A 22,163-nucleotide genomic window follows, 5' to 3' on the forward strand; every position below is an offset into this window, starting at 1 on the left:
CATAAGAACATTGCTGTGAAAACAAGAGAAAACTTTGGCATGGGGTTCAGCTTATAGTTACCTTGAGAAGAACTTTAGAACTGGCATAGGTTAGGTACAGACATTCAAAAAAGCCTGAGATGGAATCTAAGTTATATGGTTTTCTGTAAGAGGTGAAGTTTAGACCAAAAATGAACAGAACACGCACTTGATCTTGGGTTGGGGGGAGGGGCAGGCTGGAAGAGCAAATCTTAAACTGGATTCTACTATTTTTAAACCATCTATGTGTGCTGAGCTTCTGTTCTGTTACATGTATGGACTGGTTTTATATGCTAAACTTCTGTTTTGTTACATATCTAGATCAGTTTACAGCCACTTATACCAGTAAAAGTATCATGTCTGTACCTGGCCACAGCCATCTTAGGTTAACTGCACTGTACAATTTAAAGAAGCCTGATCATAAAGCACTTCTCTGATATGTATTGTATCCCACTGAGCTCCCGACAGGCAACCTTCATATACACACGTAATGCAAAGAGAATCCTTATTCTGAAAAGCTTTCACCCTGAACTAGACAAAAAGCTAAAGCCAAAAAATGCAACCTATTCTAATATAATTGTGGCAGGGCACTGTGTGTGCCTGCCACTTTAAGGGCCTGGAGCTGGCAGCCACCAGGTGCCTGATGAGGGCAGCAATTTTGGAGGCAAGGGCTGCCTATATAAACAGGGCAGTTTGGCTGCTGGAGGCCAGGCAGCAACATCACCTGGCCGGAGGGCTGCTGAGAACAATCTGGAGGTAAGGGAGGAGCTGTAGGGGATGGTAAGGAGGCTCCTGGTCCTGGGCATGACCTAAAACTGCACCCTGCCGGGAGTGGGTGGCCTGGTGGGGCTCTCAGTGGTGCGGGAGCCCCCAGGAAATGTCAGTCCAGTTACCACCCTGGTGAAAGGCGGGTCGGGGCGCCTTAACCCCTAGCCCCCACCACCAGGTGAGTAACCCCTGTGTTTGTGAACGGCCCAGAGGGCGGACCCTGAGAGAGAGTGAGGGGCTAGAGACCCGGCCCGAATAAGAGAGTACCCTCGACTGGCCCATGCTGGGGCCAGGACCAGGATGGTCAAAAGGGCCAGGGGCCCACCGCGAAGGATGCCCAAGAGCCAGGGGCCTGGGGTCCCGACTGGCCTGGAGGTGGGCCAGGGCTAGTAGCCGAAGGTCCTGGGGGGACCACGCCCGAGAGGGGAAAATGGCTTCGGGGGGCTAGGTAGCCCGGATGAAGGCGGAGAGGCTGTCTGATCGGAGGGATCATGGAGGGGTCCTGTTTGGAAGATTCTGGGGCCCAGCGTGGGGGCCGGTGAGGAGATGAACACCTAGATGCCATCTGCGAGGCTTGGGCTGTGGTATTGGGGAGGATAGGAACCGCAAAGAGCGCCCCCTGGCATCGGGGCACTAAAATGGGCAGCCTCCCGCTTGAGTGGCATCTATAAATGAATCAATTAACACCAAGGCATGGTGGGCAAGAAGGCGGGCGGTTGGGCCAAGAACAGGTGGGCGGGCCATGGAGATCGGCCCCGAGGAGGCCCCCTGTTACAATAATAAAAGCCTTAGTCTGTCTGTCTGTCCGTAACGCTTTATGACCACTCTGATTGGTTGTCTCGGCAGCCGATCACAATGCTTACTGAAATAACCAGAGTGCTCTGCACAGACAGACACACGTGACCACGACAGTGGGAACTGAGGGACCAGAGTGGCCCCCCCCCCCCCCCGCCCCAGGCACGCTCCTTGGAGGCAGAGGGGTACAGCAGGGACAGACTAGAATGGAGAAGTACCACCACGATGGAGAGGATGAAGCAGGGGGGCGAGGCCAGTGGTGTTCACCTTGCCCGCCCCCCGCGGCCCTGCTCCTTGGAGGCAGTGGTGGTGCAGGGTGTTGGCAGCATGGTGCTGGCCTTGGCCCCCCTGTTCTGGCTTAGCCATCGCATCCAAGGGATGGCCTCACCCCCCGGTCCTGCTCCTTGGAGGCAGCGGCAGCAGTGGCCAGCTTTCTCTCCGCTGTCACGGTGGCGCTTCGTCCCTGGCAGAGGGGTATGGTGGGGATGGACTGGCACAGCGGAGCGCTGCCATGATGGAGGGGATGGAGCGGGGAGGCGAGGCCAGCACCGCACCGCCAGCACCCCACGCCACCACCACTTCCAAGGAGCAGGGTCGGGGGGGAGGGGGCAGGCCACCCTTTGGATGCGGCAGCGGTGCGGGGTGCTGACAGCAGGGCAGGCTTTTCACCTCCCCCACTCTTGGCAGGTGGCTGTGTCTCAGGGTGGTGGGTAGCAGCACTCCGTCCCTACCCATCCCTCCATCATTCTTGATGGGCAATTTGCTTTTTAAGTAGGTAAGTTTAGAGAAGATAGAGGAATAGTGAGCTTAATTAGATAAGAGTGGAGAAGACAGAGGCATAATGAGCTTCTTTAGATCCTTGGGCAGAGGGAGGGGGGGAATTATATTGAGTACCGGAGAGCAGGGAGAAAGGAAGTGGAGTTTTACATACCCCAGCTCTCTGCTGACAGAAACCTGGTATGATAAAAAATCAAAGTGTGTAACGTTCTCAATCTATGTAGTCTCTCCCTGGAGCCAGCTCCTGGCTTCTAAGTGTGAGCAGTGAGATGGATGTTCCAATCCACAAGAGTTATGTGGAAGGGGAGGGAAGATCAACTGCATATACACACAGCAGTTCCCTCCAGACATAAAGGACTTCCTGGGACATTGAGTCAAATCCTCTGTATTGCAGGTAATCATTTGATTCAAGGGATGATAGTTCAATTTCTAATTCAAGTTATAATGCCCATTTCCAGAGTGTTGCTCTTCATCAACTGGTTGTCAATATAGAAAACATTCATGTTCATCCCATCCTATAAGGCCTTCATACATGTGCTCTAGGAGTGTGCGTGTGTGGGGGGAGGGGAGCATTTCAATTAGAGTGGTTCTGAGAGCCGCTTTAAAGTGTCCAGAGCATAACGTGTATTAGCACCCCACACTGAAAAAGGACGGTAGGGGCTCTTTAACTAAAGCTTGTTGAACAAGCTTTAGTTAAAGTGTTCCTGCCACCATTTTTAAGTGTAGGGACACAGATGCATGTGATGCAGTAATTACCATGCTCCAAAAGACTCGATTAATCAAGTGTAATTACAGCACATTGGAGCAGCCTTGATGCACATGTGTAGGTGCTCTTACTGATTAATTATTCTAAAACTGAAATCAAAGGATCTACTCATGCGAGTAATTTTCTGAGAAAAGAGTTCCTGAGTTTAAAATTTGCAACTAAGGGTAATCAGCCTATCCTTTGTATCAAAATCAAAGGACTATATCCGTATTTGTTCACTTGCTCTAGACAAATTGTCTTAATTTGTGGTTGGATGCAATCTCCTTGTATTTAGTAGGGCTGTGGAAAATTTCACCGGCCGTTTCATTCTGACACCGTTTCAACCAATTTTGAGGTTGAAACGGCAACATTGGAACAAAACAAAGACAGTCTTAATTGCCTCGAAAAAAACCGAGGCTGGTATCAAAATGTTTCAAAAGTCGAAATGTTTCGACCATGGGCTGGGGATGGGAAGTCAGTCCAGGTGGGCTGACTTCCCAACCCCAGCACAAGATCCGACAGGGGGCGGGAGGCAGCCCAGTTAGACTGCTTCTCAGTGGCCCCCCCTACATCGCACTGGGAGCGGGAGACAGCCCAACTTCCCGGAGGTCCATGCTACAGCACGCTGGGCACGGGAGACAGCCCAGCTGGGCTGCTTCCCAAGGCCCCGCGCTACATCGCTGCTGAGCTGAAAATAAAGCATTGAGGTTTGTTTTCATGTCTGTAAGCAGCCAAGATGGAATAGTCATTTATCAAAAGGCTGCTGTAGAATTGGAATTCAAATCATTAAAATGCCATGACTGAAAGGCAAATATCATCTTTTCAAAAAGAAGACAGAAATGTGGGTGCAGGCCTTGCTGATTATCAGTGGATTTCCCATAGTGCATTTAACAGCTGAATTTGAAGATATATGTTCTGTAACATAACATATACAGGGACAGTATTACCATTCTGTATTAAAAAGTGTACAGAAACAGCTTTATCTAGCCAGTGGTATTGTGGGTACCCATTAAAGCAGTGTTTCGACCTGCTTTTAGGTTGCGACCCAAAAGCTGGCCACAAGAGTATTATGAAAGGGTTATGAATGAACTTTAAAAATGGATTGAAGTTTAAAAATAGATTCTCCTTTAAAGGTGAAAAATGTGGGAAACCATGGCTTTCTACTTTGCAGGCTGTCAGAGTTCCAGCCTGCAAGGGGCTGCCTGGGTTCCCCCACCCCTATGCCCCAGATGCACTTCCCTGCTCCAAACACCCATTCCCTGCCCCACATACTGGGGAGATGGGGCCTGGAGGTTGGGATGGAGGCAACAGGTTGGGAGTGAGGGGTACTGGGTCAGGACTGGCCATTGATGTTACAAATGGGTCCTGGTACAAAAAAGTTTAAGAACCACTGCTTTAAAGAATGAGTGATACTGTTAATTAGACTGTAATGCACCTGCTGAAAAACTTTGTGGCTAGAGACAGACATTCTAAAAACCTGAGCCTGACTTGATTCAATCTTTCTAGGTTAGTCTAACTTAGCTAGGCTAAACTGGTTTGTAACCACATAGACATCCCAGAAATGCAGTCACATGCCTGCAGTGGCTCAGGTTAGAAGCTGTGGGGCACTAGAGCAGCCCTCCTTTCCCTTCTGGTGCTGAGCTGGGGGGGATGTGGCCAGGCCTTGGCAGGATGCTCTGATTAGGGAGGGGTTCCCCCCACATCCTCCTGAGTAGCCCACTGAGTTGATAACACAGTGTTTATCCCCTAACTCAGTGTTTATCACCCATCAGAAAACATAGCCTTTCTCCATTAGTTCAAGCTCTTCTTAAACAGGTTTTCCAAGGAAGGAACCAGTCTTCCACAGCAGGGACCATAGCCAGCATGTGGTATGCTAGCTAATGCTGAGATGTGTCTGTGTAAGGCAGAGGGGATGGGAATGGGAGGGGGGAGCAGGGGGAAGCCAGGCAAACACCTCTGAGAGAAGCAGCCAGGGAGCAGAGGGGAGGGGCCAGCTCTGCTGTGGAGCAGAGAGCCCAGCCAGGAGAGCATGTTGGGATGCTGGAGGAGTATAGTTTAATTTAAACCAGGAAGGGGTCTGGGACAAACATTGCATAAACAGTTTGACCCAAATCAGTTAAGTCTGGTAATACATTGAACCAAGTTTATCTCAAACTGATTTTAGCCATTTTCAAACTGGTTTATATGCACTGAACATCTGTTCTGTTACAGGTTTCAACCAGTTTCTGAACACTTAAACCGGTTTATGTGTAATGTCTGTCCTTAGCCTGTAAGTACAGAGTGCAAAGTCATGCTGTTAGACTAAAGAAGAATTTCTGCTGTAAGCTTGCAGCCCACGTATTTGAAGTGACAGAGAAGGAGAAAGACCTGGGTATATTAATCAATCACAGGACGACTCTGATGCATCTTTGAAACAGGCAAAGGAGCAGGTACAAAGTTGTCGTAGGACAATCTCTGGAATGCTGTGTACAGTTGGTGTTTGATCAAGAAAAATAACCTCAAACTGGAACAGGTTTAGAAAAGGGCTGTTAAGATCGGGGGAAATAAGGGCCCGTACAGTGAGAGGAGATCTGAAGCATTTGACTAGTTTGTGCTGGCAAAGTAAGGATTGAGAGAGGGGATATGACTTCAGTATAAAAATACATCAGGGAAGGAAAACAAGTTATTTGAGGTAAAAGACAATGTTGGCACAAGAGTACATCTGTATAAAGTGGCTGTAGACATATTTAGGCCGGAAATTGAAAGGTTTAAAAAAAAACAGTCTAACAGTCAGAGTTATAACGTTCTGGAACTGTCTCCCAGTAGGTAGAGAGGGCAAAACTACTAACCAGTTTAAAGATAAAACTTGGTAAATGTTTGAATAGGGAAAACGATGTCTTTGGGAACTGATGTCAAGGACCAAAGAGGTCCCTTTCAATCCTATATAATAAGCTCCTAAGCATAAAACATTGTTTGTTCCTTTGACTTGATGTAAGAAAACATGTTGAGGCAAATTATTTGTTGTCTTTCCCACCATACAGATTAATTGGAGGTATTCAAAATTTCCTTTTGTAGTATATAATAGTATTACAAACAGAGCAAGGTCAGAGTAAACAGCCATTAATCACTAGTTCAGGTAATGCGTACATTCAGTATAAGTCTATTATATTTCTTTAGGATTAGGATGTTAAAAGTGACATGTTAAAGCAGATACATAACTTAACCTTCAGTATTGTGTTTACACCTAATAAAAATGTCATTTTCGTTGACTTTTCATTATAAAAGATGCTGCTGCAGGAAGTAGTGGTAGCCAACCTTTTGACATAGTTGATTCAAGAATAAACCTGCCTACCTTGCACAAAATCTTCAGTGCCTAACACCTTAAAAACCCTTGGAAAATATGCTATATTGAAACAACTGTTCTAAAATTCTTCTCCATCTGACTAATCCGGACATGCCATACTCACATTGCAAGCTTATTATCTGAGGAATCAGGTTTTGAAGCTGGGTCATTTGCCAACCAAGTGAACCTACTGCCCTGCAGAATTCATACTTGGGGTTTGTTGACTCAAATAGCAACTCTGTATCAGTGTAGCTGTAACATGGCTGCTGCTGATGAGACATAAGTATTCTTTAGAATTGGGGAACCTGCTTCCCACCATTCTTCCAGCAGAATCTAGTACTGATGCATAAATTCATATCTTCAGCTTCCACTATATGCAGTCTGGTGTGTGGGTGTGCATACTATTACCCCCTTTTTTGCACCCTTCCATGTTTGTGGCACACAAAGGGAACAGTCTCTGTGCTTCCCTATGACTGTATCTGGCACTTACGAGACACACATGAAAGGAATAAAAAACCCTGTACGTTTCCCTTTCTCTATGTGCTCACTCAGGTAACATGGACAATCTGAGCTTCTGTATGTGCATATGCAACACTTCTTTATTCTTCCTTCTTATATATTTCTTATTGTTCCTCCTACAGATGGACAAAAGAGGAAGAAATCATTAAGAAAGAAACTGGACTCATTAGGGAAGGACAGAATCAGAGACAGAGGTACAGCAACAATAAAATCAGTATATCTTTACCTAAAAGCTGTATATTTTGTTTAGGAAATTGCTATGTATATCTTCAGTGGTTGGACTGAGTTACCTAAGCATATATTATCCAAATATTTGTTCCGCATGGGGAAAAAAAAATAATTATAAAGTAGTTTTTCATTGCTGCCATGATTTGTAACAAAACTCTTGTTACCCAAGTAAGCATTTAAAAAAAAATCAGAAATAATTGTTTAACATGTGTTAAAATAACACTGCTACTGGACATTCAGCTTCAAATAGATTCAAGTGAATTCCCTGCTTGGACACTCACCAGACTCTTGATTAATTCCAGGTACTGCCCTCAGCTTGACGTTTTTAGACATTCTTTGTATACATATTCAGTCTCCCTAGACCAGTGATTCTTAACCCTGCTATGCCTTGAAATCAAGGTTGCCACTTAGGTGTACAAACTTGATTTATAAGATAAATCCCAAACTCTTTGGAACAGAAGAATTACTCTGTTTTTCTGGAGTAAAAAATGAGTGAAAACAAAGATCTCACATTTTCCAAGGGGAGGCCTTGAATCTAAAGAGAGGTTGCTCGGGACAAACAAGGTTGAGAACCACTAGACTCTGTGCTAATCCCTCTGATTTCCTCATGGTTTAAATTCTCCCCTCCCATCCTCAGAATTTCAGCTAAGTGGATTTTCTGGTATAATTTAATCTAGAGGTAATCTGCACACAATAGTGAAAGTACACAGTATACAAGTGTATACAAGCACTTGGACACAAATGAACGTGGACCAGGATTATAATATTATTGCTTTTTATTAGCAACATGAACAATATGTAGATCTGGACAAAAATAATGAATGGTGTATTATTTTCTATGCCTCTGTTTTCTCATAATTCTGGAGTATTCTTTGGTCTAAGTTGAGGTTCTCTGGGGTGGTCCAGAATCTTCCTGTGCAACTTATGTTTTACTTCTGAACCATGGAGTTTTTCCACCCAATTTGTCATTCCAGCCTTGGTTGCTCCCATATCCAAATCATGCAAAAGCATGCTTGTCTTTTCTGTTCTTCTGTCTGGCTCTTCCTCTGTGTGTCTGGAGCTCCCTGCTTAGTTTGTCTCATAAGCTTCATTGCTTCTGTCCTTTTGTTCTACATTTGTCTCCAAACCCTCTCTCAACAGACAGGTAGGCTGTGTCCAGACAGCAGCGATGCGTAGGTGGTCCACAGGGATGCATGTGCACCCCCTAAGAGCACCGGTGCACCCCCCGTCAGGCCATGTTCCCTGTTTAGGCAACGGGCAGTGGGGCAGGCAGGAGCACCAGTGCCCCCACTGCAAGCACCGGCCAGGAAGCAGGGCCACCAGAGCAGAGGACCACCCCTTCCCCCCCCCCTGCACAGTTGCTGACTCAAGAGGCACCAGTTGCCCATGTGTCCAGATGAGCATGGCTGTGCGGTATGTGGTGCCGCACATTTAGCTATTCTCTGCACTGGAAGAGAGCAGTGCAGGGGGGAGTGGTTTGACCTCTGGATATCCAGTTATCAAAAAACCCCATACAAAAAAAAAAAAGCAGAGTAGTGCATGCAGGGGCAGTATGTGCCACTCAGAATCGGAGCTTGGCTGGCCAGAGCCACACTGAGCGGCAGGATCGCTGCTACTGCAGCCCCAGGAGGCCCCTAGGACCTCAGGTAAGGCTGCTGGGGCCAGCCCAGTGGTGGCCCCAGCCTTCCCTATCCCACGTGGAGTAACCTGCCATGCATCACAGGGTGTGTGGTACAGGCATTCTGTGGGGATGACTAGTGGCAAGGTGTGCCGCTGCTAATTGTCCCCAGGGAACCAAACATCCACGCTTGTGTGGATGCAGCTGTAAGGTAAAACTGATTCTACCTACATAGTCTCCCAAGTTGTTTCCATCTCAAAACATGGAAATTTAAATTGAATACGTGACACTTGTCCCCTGGTCTAAGCAGAGTGTTATAAAATTCTTGTCAGCAAAGGTAATACCCATTGACTAAAAACATTAATGATACAGCAACTTTTAAGCTAATATGTAAAGGCTCAACCAGAACTGTACCTAGATTCCTAAATCACTTGATATATAAATATGAACAAATCATATTTTGTGCTTCTATTCCTGTTTGAAGATTTCTAGACAGAATACCTGTTCATTATAATATTTTTGCCTTAACTGAATATTATGTTCTTGGCTTGAAAAATAAATGTAAAAAACAATTAATAAAGCTTTCTTATATTAAGATTGTTGATAACTTTCAGGAAAAATAATATGACCCTTGGCATGTTGAATTTTTAGATGTATTTGTTGTTTTCCCCATTGATTAAGGTTATTCAATAACATAATTATATTATACATACTACCTACTGAATATACCTCACATCAGATGTTCATTCCTTGGGTCTTATTGCTTTACCCATATTTTTGATTGCCAGATATTTCGTAAAATCAAGTATCAGCTTTAAAATAAGAGTGAATGGGTTGTAGTGCAATGCAGTTGGTTACTTTTTCACTCTACATTTTAGTATTTATTAACACACTTTAGTTTAATTTGTCTTATAAATTCTCCATAGACTTGTATCTCTTATTTATTGAACTGTTCAGCACTATTTAGAAGGAAACTGCATATGTACGAAATGCAGTATCCACGTGCAGGCAGCTGCTTCAAAACAGGTCATACATTCTCATCACAATAAGTCTAGGAAATAAATAATAAACCTGAAGCCTTAGACTGTGTGAAAATAGACGGTTTGACACTTTATTAACCATCACATTGGACTAAGCAAGCACCCTTGTCTCTTTGAGCAAGCTATCTGCAATTGGAATTTGATCAAAACAGTTCTGCTGATTCATATGTTGGAACAGACTGCAGGTCACTCTGAAGTAGCAGTATATCTTTGCTATGACAGAAATGGAAAAAATCAATAAAAACTTGTGTTTGTCAGTAAACGTGCTAATGTAACACTGACCAGACCCACACAATACGTTATCTGATCACTAAGGTGTTTGTTTTATATAGTAATGTTTTGGAGAAGACAAAGCACACTTTACGGTGTTTGTGTCAGTGCAAATAAGGTGTACAAGCTCTTGGCTGCATTGAGCTGAATCACCCATTACACTGCTCAGTATTGTAGGGTTTTTCCTCACCACCTTCTGTATTCTTGAGAAAATAAAGTAATGAAGTTTTGTGAAAAATCCCTTTTGCTTTACATCCTATTTCCCAGATAGTTACAAAACAGTTCCTTACACAAAGAACTGCTGTCCACTTATCCAATTCTCTGTTTTCAGACTTTTAACTAGTTTTTAAATAAACGATAGGTGTCTTTAACCTCATGTGGCTAGTACTACTTTGATATTGTCTTATAAATGCATTTATTTAAAGTTGGTGGTTTTTTGAGACTCTAAACAACTGTCATGTATTTGTTATACTGCTAATGACTTATTTTCCAATATAGTACCAGATATAAAGATAAATTACATATTTTGACAATATTATAAATACCTGAGTCTCTTTCACTATCCAAAAATTGTGACTCCTTACAGTTTTACTTTCAGGAGTGTTCTAATGCTTCTTCTTCTTGGGTACAATGCCTTATAAATGTATATACCATATTACTCAGATATTATCTGGTTGCCTTCATACTCCTTTCTGTTAGTGTCTCTTAGATAGAGTTTCTATTTTTAATTATATATTTCTAATGCATCTTGCTATGTAGTGTTGAACTGTTGCTACAAGAAGTTATTGTGCTTATTCATTCTTGTGTATTTTATCTGCTTCCTAATTTTCTTTTTCTTTTTTATGATATACATATCTTAACCACATTTTTTTTGTTTTGTTTTGTATTGTTTTAATAGCCACCATGCTGATTCCATGGACTTTTAGTCTATATTTTTTCCCTTCAGACTATTCCAAATTTGTCTTTCTTTCTTTTTCTTTTTTCCTCCTTTCTAAATTTGCTGTCTGTAAGTATAATGGAAGCAGCCTGTATCCTTCCCTCTTGGGCTAGGGACAGATATTAAAAAAGCCTATGCCTGAATAGATTCAATCCTTGCAGGTTAGTCTAACCTGCAACAACTGATCTGGTTTGCAAGTGAATAGACATTTCCTTTTCATTTCCTTTTCGGTAATGCAGGCACATGCCTGCAGTGGCTCAGGCCAGAAGCCCAGAGGCACTAGAGCAACCCTGCCTTCCCTTAGCACAAGGAAGCTGAGCTGAGGGAGTGGAGCATAGCCAGGCCCCAGCAGGCCTGAGTAAGACTAAGGAGGAGTTTAAATCCCCACCTTGGCTTGTGGGGTTTGGAGAGTGGGCATGAATGATGCGTTCCCCCAGCGATGCATGCACCATGGCTGAGCTGGTGGCGGGAGTGCAGCAGCGGTAATAGAGGGAGCTCCCGCAAACGGCGGGGGCAGGAAGTGGTGGTGAGTGTGGACCAGGGGTTGGCGATCACCTGCCAACACCACCAGCAGTGTCAGCAGCAGCCAGTGGCGATCATGTACTGAACACGCTGCTGGTGATGTCGGCAGCAGGGTGGCGAGAGGCACCACTGACAGTGTTGGCAGTGCCTTTTTGTAGGGGATGCACTGCCATGCTTAGGGGGTGCATGTGCACTCACGTGCACACCCTGTGCATTGCCCTTGAGAGTGGAGAAAGAGGGAGCGTGGCCAGACACCTGTGGGGGGGGGGGATGAGGAGGAGAAGGAGGAAGAGTGGGGAGCTCTGCCCACCCCAGCAGCTCCCTTACTGCCAGGAGCAATCTGGGCACAGAGCGCTGCCTGGCCTCAAAGGGGGACTCTTCCCTCTTCTCCTCCTCTCCCACTCCCAGCATCCGCGCAGTGGGGAGGGGGGCTCTGTGCAGTGCTGCCCAGCCTGGGCACAGGGAGCAGCTGTCACTGAGCCACAGCCCCTGGGGGTGGCCCTGCTCCTGCAGCCCAACCCAGCCCACCTGAGCCCCAGAAGAGGCAGCTGCACAGCGGGGCTGGTGGCAGGGTCACCCCCAGTGCCTGCAGCTCAGTGACAGGGACACTGAGCCCTGTCAGCAGTGCAGCCTGGCCCAGTACGTGTGGATGGCAGCTGGCTGGCTGGGCAGTGGGCTACCTGGGCCGGCTTGGAAGCGCCAGTGGGCCCAGAGCCCAGCAGGTGCCTGCCACAGGGGCTCTCTGCAGACCCATGAGTCCCCGTAGTGCCTCCCTCCACGGTTCCTGTACCTGGGTGAGAGCAGGAAGGAGAGGGGGATGCTTTGTTCCAGCTGCAGTCCTCTGGTGGTGGGGTGAGGGGGAAATTAACCCGTTCCCTGTTGCCTTAGCCTTAATGGGGCCATGCTGGAACAACTGTAGTCCCTGTCAGTGAAGGGAGTGGGGTGGGGAATAAATCTCCTCTTGGGCAGTCTGACAGAGGCTGTTGCCCGTCCCTATACTCTTGCTGCTCCAGCGGCAGGATGTGGCCAGACACTGTTCTGGCATCGCCCCATTAAGGTGAAGGGGGCAGGGATGGGGTTAATTCCTCCCTCTGTCCCTTCTGCCCCCAAGGACTGGTTTTGCCAGCCCTGGCCACCACCTTCACCTCCACTGCTCCCCAGCAGACCAGCAGATCGACTGCAGTGGATGGGAAGGGAAGGAGGGAAGAAATGATCCCCTCTCTGCTCACTTTGCCTTAACTGGGCCATGCCAGCTGGTGTCTCGCCACGTCTCCGCCCCTGCTTATGCTACAGAACAGAGGGGTCCAGCCCTGCTCCACTGGAGCAGAGAGCCCAGCCCAAAGAGCATGCTGGGATGCTGGGGGACTCTGGTTAAACTTGAACCAGGAAGGGGTCTGGGACAGACATTGCATAAGCCAGTTTTAGCTAAATCAGTTGAGTCTGATACTACATTAAACTACGTTTATCTCTACCTGGTTTCAGCCATTTTGAAACTGGTTTATGTGCATTGAACTTACATTCTGTTACAGGTTTAAACTAGTTTCTGATCACTTAAACCAGTTTATGTGTCATATCTGTCCCTACCCCTGTACAAAATATTGTACAGTGGCATAAACCTGTGGGCAAAATTCTACAGGGCCAATGAGCCATAGTCCCTATTTTCTCTTTTTCCTTGAAACCTGCTAGGTTGATGGAGGTGTCACCTAAGTTAGGGACATGGTCCATAAAATAGAGAAATGGCCATAAACCAAAGAAATCTAGGTCCCCAGCTGGGGTAGTATAGAATTCCACCTCTGTACCACTCTACAGCACCCTCCCAGCCTTTTCAGCAGGACAAGGATAGTAGCCATACTGCTACTTACTCTGCCTGGACTGCTCTCTCGGGGCACTAGGTACAGTTCTGGGGAGTGAATATACGGCCTATGTTTTCTGTTTGGTCACTGAGCTGTGTAAATATTTAGCCTAGTAGGTAATGTGGATTCTCAGGGCAATGGGGACAGCATCCTGCTTAACCAGGTTCCTTCTCAACAGGTTCAGCATCATAGCTTTGTTTGCAGATTTGCTTTCCCTTACACTGCATGGGGAGCATATTCACCACAGGGACCCAATAGTACCTTTCAGTATTGTTCTCTCTTTCTGAGATTGCAGTATGTGATTCTTAATTCAGGGCACAGCCACACCTACACCACCAAACAATGATCTATGTGTTGTGTAAGTGCAAGGCAAAGCTCCCTTTTTTTATGCTTCATAGTCAGCTAAGTGTTGCCCTGATCACTTGCATGATGTTTTCTTAGCAAGCATGACTACTGTTTATTTTATAATGAAAATGTCTTCCATTACTGGGCAACCAATTCAAAACAAATATTTGGCACTGTAGGCATGGGTATATTCACACAAACAGGCCTTGAGCACTCTCTTATTCATGACTATGGTTTCCCAGTTTTTCGGCCTGCAAGTAGTGACTGCCACTGGCTGGCTCTAATTGTACTACTTTTGGAAGGAAACAGCAGGTGGAGAGAGAAATGAAAATAACACAGGTAGGTAGAGCAGGGTGTGTAGGTTTCCAGAATAACTTTTGTGGACCAGACTGTGGCTGTCTGGTGTAGGGGTGCAATGAGCATTCCCTGATCTTAAGCCCTGTAACTGCAGGCTGCAGTTTGGGGAGCCCAAGAGCAACACTTGGGATGGACCCAGTGCCTGAAAAAGAGTACAAAGGGCATGGAGGCTTGGTCTCACCTCCCAATTCTCCCTCTGTACTGGCCTTGGGGCAGGTGAGTCACACTGCCAGGAACAGACTAGGGGGGAAATAATGCATCCTTTTCTCTGATCCCTGCCTAATATGATGCCCCCTACTTCATCCCCAACAAATGCTGTGCCTTTGAGGGATACAGTAATCCATTTTTTATGAGAGAAATTTAATCACATGCATTTCAGGACTAACTCCAGTTCTGTGGTCTTTCTACCCTCCTAACAGCTGATGTTTGTATAATTTTATTACTGAGGGCTAAGTGAAAGTTTCAGTAGCTGCATAATTCCCTTAATTATCTAAGGTCATCACAGACAATACAATTAAATTAAATGCTCTTTAATCAGGTCAACATCTTTGTTTCGCCATTTTGATAGCTCTATTTGTCATCATTTAATTAAAAGGGGGAAAAAGGTTTAAGTACCTTTTTCAGTTGTTTTCCCTGCTTTGAGTGACTCATCACAGCAGGATACAACAAATCTTGCTGGATGTGAAAATACTAAACATGACAGCAGCACCCAACCCAAATATTGCAGTCAGTATTTTCAGCTATTACTGTTATCATTGTCCTTCTCCTTCCCACCCCTTTCTTATTTATGGCCACTGAAGCTGTCCATTTTATTGTCTGCATATGTCTCTAAGCTTTTTCTAAACAAGGGGACAAGGGTAGTGCCTTGTTTGGGGAAACAACAACATTTCACCATTGGTTTGAAGAAGAGATTCTCAGTATGTCCCAGCAGCCCTGCTCACCCACCCAGCACTGTGTGGTGGCTGGAGCCAGAGCTGCCAGGTCATGCACATGGCCTATCTAGGGCCTGCCATGCAGTGCCAGGTGGGCAAGGCTGCTTCTGCCCAGTGTTTCCAATGGTGCCTGGGCATGTAGTCCAGCCCAACAGGCCCTGGGCGCTGCCCGCCAACAGAGGCTGGTGACTGAGCATGGATTGCAGACAGCAGCTTCAGGCTCTGCTGGCACAGTACAGCGCTGGTTGGGTGGGGCTGCTTCTGCCCAGTATCCCCAAGGTAACTGAGAAATGGAGACCAGCACTGCAGGGCGTTGATGGGCTGGACTTCATCTCCTAGGCCGCTGTGCGGTACCAGGCAGGCAAGAGGGTAGGTGGGGCTGCTTCTGCCCAGCATCTCCCATAGCGCCAGCAGAGGCCAGAGCCACCACCTGCACTGCCCACCAGCAGGGGCAGGGGTTTGAGGAGAGCTTGGCCAGGGCCTGCCACCCACGGGCCAGATAAAAATCAATTGAGCTAAGTACAGACAGTCAAAAAGCCCAAGGCTGAATCAATTCAGTCTTCACAGGTTAGTCTAAGCTGTGTAGATTGAACTGATAAGCAAGTGAACAGGTATTCACTTTTGATTACGGAAATGCAGACACATGCCCTTAGTGGCCCAGGGCAGAAGCCAGGGAGGCGCTAGAGCAGACAGCTTGGGCCAAAGCTAGTCCACTCACCTTATGTGCGGGGAGTGTTTGCAGGGGAGGAGCAAAGTATCATGGGATGCTGGGGGACTGTGAGCTAACTTGAATCTGGAGGGGATTTGGGACAGAAGTTCAATAAACAGGTTTAAACTAAATCAGTTGTTTGATACTACATCCATCCGTGTTTATCTTAAACAAGTTTTGGCCATTTTGAAAGCAGCTTATCTGCACTGAATTTGTGTTGTGTTAACAGATTTGAACCAGTTTCTGATCACATATACTGGTTTATGTATAATTTCTGTCCCTAGCCTTGGTGGGTTGCAGCCCGCAGGGTGTATTTTGCCCACCCCTAATATAATCACTGCTGATTTTAATGTTAGTAGAAGCAAAGTTTTTACCTTTCATCTGTCTCTGGACAGCAGTATGAATGCTAGTTTAAGTGTCCTTTTTTTTTATTAGGCACCCTGACATTCCAGGGACAGATGACTCCTGGATAGGATTTCTCTTGGAATTTTTTATCTCAAAGCTGATTCCTGACTCCCTCTCCCACAGCCTGCTCTTAAAAAAATGTAGTGAGATATTTTCCTTTAACACTAACTACAACCAGATAATAAAATTCAGAAGAGACATGAAGACTGATATATTGGAGGATAATAGGTTAAGTCACTGGAATGTGATATGATCTTTTTGTTTTATTTTAACGCTTCATTGCTTCCAAAAATGCTAGAGGTGGACCATGAAACTTTTAAAAGTTGATTTCTTCAGCATGCATTTCGCTGAGTTTACGTGGATTAAATTCAGGTTTGTGAAGCCCTATTAAGCTGCAGTTTTACTGCACTTGATAGAGTTCTTCACTAAGGACACTTGGTTATTTTTAGAGAAAACATACCTCTCTGAATAAATATTTGGTTTTTCTTTGATTGCAGCCAGTAATTCTAGAAACATTCTTTTTCTTCTCCTCCTATATTTACTTTCCACCCATTCTCTGTAAATTTAGAAGTATTTTTTACTGCTTTTACTTATATTTCTTCAGTAATTCACCTTAATGTTGGCAGTATGCCTATGTTTGTCCTCTGGAGAGAACAGTCCCAGAATGAATATGAAAAGTTTCATAAGTTCATAGATGTTTGGGTTGGAAGGGACCTTAGCAGATGATTGAGTCTGACCCTCTGCCCTGGGCAGGAAAGAGTGCTGGGGTCAGACGACCCCAGCCAGGTGCATGTCTAGCTCCTCTTAAAGACCCCCAAGGTAGGGAGAGCACCACCTCCCTTAGAAGCCCATTCCAGATTCTGGCAACCCTTACTATAAAGATGTTTTTCCTGATGTCCAACCTAAATCTGCTCTCCATCAGCTTGTGGTCGTTGTTCCTAGTTACTCCAAGGGGTGACCTAGTAAACAGAACATCTCCTATTCCTTACTTCCCCTGCCCTTCCCCCGATTAATTTGTAGGCGACCACAAGATCACCTCTCAGCCTTCTCTTGAGGAGGCTGAAGAGATCCAGGGCCCTCAATGTCTCCTCCTAGGACTTTGCCTGCAGGCCTCTAACCATACGAGTGGCCCTCCTCTGAACCCTCTCAAGGTTGTCCACATCCCTCTTGAAGTGTGACGCTCAAAACTGGACACAGTACTCCAACTGTGGCCTGACGAATGCAGCATAGAGTGGAAGTATCACTTCCCTGGACCTGTTTGTCATGCACCTGCTAATGCATAATAAAGTGTGGTTAGTTTTATTGATCGCTTCATCACATTGATGACACATGTTCATCTTGGTGTCAGCCGTGACTCTGAAATCCCTTTCCACTGCTGTGCTGCTGAGGAGATCCTCCCCCAGCCTGTAAGCATACTGATGATTCCTTCTCCCGAGCTGCAGCACCTTGTACTTGTCCTTGTTGAATTGCATCCTCTTCTGTTCTGCCCACTTTTCCAACCTGTCCAGATCCACCTGAATTTCTTCCCTATCCTTTAGTGTGTTAACTTTACCCCATAATTTGGTATCATCTGCAAATTTGAACAGAGTGCTTTCCACACCCTCATCCAAGTCACTGATGAAGACATTGAACAGCACAGGTCCAAGGACTGAGCCCTTAATTTTTAATAAGTTTTTAATTTTCATTGCAATTTCTCAGAATTTTATTTTTCCAAAGCCTTTTCAGTGCCACATTGTGCTTCATTTTGTTTAATTTATAAAATATGTCCATTCTGCTCTCTGGTCATATTAAATATTTTAAGAAATCACATTGTGTTGTGTTTTGTACTAACATCAACTACAGAACTTAAGCAACTCCTAATTTAAAGGAAATAAAAACCCTCATTCAAAACCCTTCCCACAGAAAAATTCTGACTGAATATAAAAGCCTTACTTCATACAGTGAAGGTCAATGAACTAAAACTAGTTGGGGAAGTGAGTTCCAGTTGCAGTTTTCTCACTGAGAACAGTATAGGTGAAATCTTCACGCTATTGAAGCCGGTTGGAATTTTGCCATTTACTTAGTGGAGCCAGAAATTCTTCCTGCACCCTGCTGTTCAGCCTTGGGACACTCAAATTTAGTTAGAGTAACTAAATCTATTTTTTCTAAATTGCTAATCAGCTAGGAAGGGGTATTCCTAAATTGACCCCTCTTCCAGTGCATTCTGTTATCAGCTTTCTCCACCTGATTCTTGACATTTTAATCTGATTAGTGCAAGTGTCTCAGCAGTTTTAACCACAGAACTTCATAGATCAGAATCAACAAGTTGATTTGCGTGTGAAAGCAAATGCTGGGAAGGATGTGAAACACATGTAATGGAGAGTTAATAGATTGTGCTGTATTTCACATAGTGGAATTGGCAGCTACTTTAATATCTAGCTCCCATTAAGTTTGCTGTAAACTAGGATGGCACCCACATTTTAAATCCAAAGCTTCCAAGAAGATGTCAAGGCTAGTCATTGTGGTAGATCATGTACTTCTCTAGTGTGGAACAGTATAGGAGTGGATGACTGTCACAGTCTGCATTTCAGCATAATGGATGCCATTGTTTAATCAGCAAAGTGCAAGAAGGTAATTCTGATCACTGCTGCTTTGCTTAGTATTGGTCTGCAATTTTTCAATAAAATTGTTTTTGTTGGAAAATCATGACGTGTCAAAATTGAAACTTCCTGCAGGAAATTATCAGTTTGAAAGAAAATTTTGTTGAGAGAGTTTTCTCATTTCCAGGATGGAATTTATTATCCACATGACAGAGAGAGGCAGAATGAAAGATGTAGAATTACCATAGAATTGTGAGTAACCTGGTGATAAATGCATATATCTAGCAGGTGGGAGACACAAATTGATTTCGGCAAAGAACAGACATTACACATGGACTGGTTTAAACTTGTAACAGAACAGATGTTCAGTTCACATAAAACAGTTTGAAAATGGCTGAAACCGGTTTGAGATAAACCTGGTTGAATGTAGTATCAGACTTAACTGATTTGGCTCAAACCATTTTATACAATGTCTGTCCCAGACCCCTTCCTGGATTAAAATAAACCAGACGCCCCCAGCATCCCGGCATGCTCTCCGGGCTGGGTGGGGCTCTCTGTTCCACTGCAGGGCTGGCCCCTCCCCTCTTCTCCCTTGCTGGAGCTTTGCACAGACTTGCAGGCACAGAGTGTCTGCCTGGCTTCTCCCTGCTAAACAGGGATTATTTCCCCCTCCCCTCTATTTTACACAGACACTTTAGCATTAGCTAGCAGATCACATGCTGGCTATAGTCTGTGCTGTGGGAGAGGACAGAGATAGAGAGGCTTTTTGGAGGTAATCAACAGGTAGCTTAATATCCTTCCATGGAAGAGCTGTTTAAGAAGAGCTCCATTAGTTAATGGAGAGAGGCTTTGTTTTCTTAATGAGTTGATAAACACTGAGTTAGGGTTGATAAACATTCCCTACCAGGCAGCTCAGGTTGGGGACTGGGGGATAATCGGAGCATCCTGCCAGGGCCTGGCCATGCCCCCCTCAGTTCTGCTCTATGGAAGCAAAGGGAGGGCTGCTTTAGTGCCCCCCAGCTTCTAGCCTGAGCCATTGCAGCATGTTCCTGCATTTCTGGGATGTCTGTCTGGGTTACAAACTGATTTAACTTAGCCAGGTTAGACTAATCTGCAAAGATTGAATCAGTTCAGGCTCAGGCTTTTTGAATGTCTGTCCCTAGCCTTCTTGGCACAGATGGAAATCAGTGACTATCCTAGGTTAGGAACTTGGAACAGGTCTGCAAGGATGCTTTGTCTGGAAACTAGCTTTATATTTTGGATTAAGAGTATAAAAGGAAGTCTCCCATCACAAGGAGGGACATCTAGGGAGATACATTTCTTATGCCAGATAGAAGCAGGTACAAATTCAGTGAATTTTTGGAGTGCCATTCTATTCCACTGAGATAATGCTCTTGGTGACTTAATACACATCATGGTCTTTTAACAAAACAATGCTATGTTATGGACTTTAGGCAGGAACCCTGATTCAGTACCTCTAATGGGCCTTTTGGCTAAGTGCAGATATTTGGGGATGCTAAGGGGGTTCCTGATCTAACTTAGTTAGCCCAGCTGTGGCCCTTATATTTACAGACCCAGTTTCAGTGATCAAAAAAAAATCTAAACCCCTAACTGTACTGAAGTTCTGTGCCCACAGACCAGTCTAAAATGGCAGAATCCAGTTTAACATAGACCTAGAACAATGTAGTATCAGACTTACTCGAGCTAGGTTGGATCATTGCACGGAACTTCTGTACCTGTGCAGCCCTAGGGCTAGGAAAGCCCAGCCACTTGCCCCAGATCCAGGGCTGCGCTTTCCCTACCAGGACCTATTCTACAACCTCCTCCATGTGCCACCAGATTTATCAGTGTTCGCTTTCCCTACCAGTTTTCCTGGCACCAGGCTATTTTAACCCCTCTGCCTCTAACCGCCCCCTTCCACCCGAACAGACCAGCTAAATCCCTTTCCCTCCCCTCCTCCCAATCCCCATCTCACAAGCTGCTCCAGGTGCTGTCAGATTTATCAATGTTTGCTGTGGCTGGAGCCAAGAAAGTAAGTATCAGTGGGAGGGGGTAGGAGGGATGGCAGTGTAAGATGGCCTGGAGTGGTGCTGAGGTATGTTATAAATATGCCTGACATTAGTATAGTTTATTCCCCTTCATGTGTAAAAGTAACCTTAGGCTAGGGACAAACATAAACTGTTTTAAGTAATCAGAAGCTGGTTTAAACCTGTAACAGAACAGACATTCGGTGCACATAAACCAGTTTGAAAATGGCTGAGCCACTGCTGAGCCACTGGTTTTGTCACTGGTTTAAGATGAACCTGATTGAATGTAGTATCAGACTTAACTGATTTGGGTCAAACCAGTTTAAGCAATGTCTGTCCCAGACCTCTTCCTTGTTTAAGTTAAATCAGAGTCCTCCAGCATCCCCACATACTTTCTGAGTGAGGCTTTCTGCTCCAGAGAGCTGGGCTGGCCCCTCCCCTCTGCTCCCCAGTTGGAGCTCCAACAGAGATGGCAGGCACAGCAGGGTCCGCCTGACTTCCCTGTGCCCCTCCACAACACTCCCTGCTCAAGCAGGGATTCCCCCTTCCCTTCTCCCATAGCATGGATGGTAGCCAGCAGAACAGTGTCTGCTTAGGGCTCTTTGGAGCTAAAAGAAGTAATAAGAGTGGCTTTTGTTTTCTTGATGGGCTGATAAACACTAACTCCTTGCTGTGTAAGTAAATGCTGTGTAACTCCCTGGTTCTTGGTCAGGAGCAGCAAGGGGGGAACTCCTCCCTAATCAGAGCATCCTGCCAGGGCCTGGGCACACCCCTCCTACTCAGTTCAGTATTGTGGGAGGGAAAGGAGGGCTGCTGTAGTGCCCCCTGGCTTCTGGCCTGAGCCACTACAGGAATGTGCCTGCATTTTTTCAATCCAGGGGGCATATCTGTACAGTTACAAACCAGTTAATCCTAGCCAGGTTAGACTAACCTGCAAAGATTGAACCAATTCAGGCTCAGGATTTTTGAATGTATGCCTCTAGCCTTAATGACAAGAAGCACCTTCATACAAGTATAACTACACCCACTTACTATTTTTTTACCTGTACTGGTGTAGTTGAAGCAGCACAATTTTTAGATGCAGACAAGGGCTCAGATATTCATGCAAAGGTATGCATGGATAGTTAACAACCATGTGATTACAATGGAAGTTAGGCACCCAGATACCTTTGATTTGAGCTTAAATGACTTTCCCAAAGTTAAGTACAGAGTACAGCTGGCATTTGAACCCAAGTGCAGTGACTCCTAGTACAATGCCTGCTCTGTTCAGTTATCCTGCACTTTGTGGTCAGTATATTATTATCTAGGCTATGGAGTTAGTATTGTGAAAGTTTGGTACCCTCTTGGTATGCCTGTGGGTAAGGTGGAGGAGATTTGTAATGAAAATAGTACTAGAC

The 22,163-nt window shown here is 45.4% G+C and overlaps 1 protein-coding gene across 4 annotated transcripts in view; it reads left to right on the forward strand.

Annotated features, from left to right (window-relative positions):
• Positions 1-22,163, forward strand: part of ARHGAP6 (Rho GTPase activating protein 6) — a 556,002-nt gene that overhangs the window by 484,370 nt on the left and 49,469 nt on the right. For all 4 annotated transcript variants that reach the window (XM_019495006.2, XM_019495002.2, XM_019495001.2 and 1 more), the window contains one exon: positions 7,067-7,138. In XM_019495006.2, coding sequence (XP_019350551.2) covers positions 7,067-7,138 — 72 coding nt within the window. The remainder of the gene's footprint in view (positions 1-7,066; positions 7,139-22,163) is intronic.

Source organism: Alligator mississippiensis, chromosome 1 (assembly GCF_030867095.1).
Source record: "Alligator mississippiensis isolate rAllMis1 chromosome 1, rAllMis1, whole genome shotgun sequence".
Lineage (NCBI taxonomy): Eukaryota > Metazoa > Chordata > Crocodylia > Alligatoridae > Alligator > Alligator mississippiensis.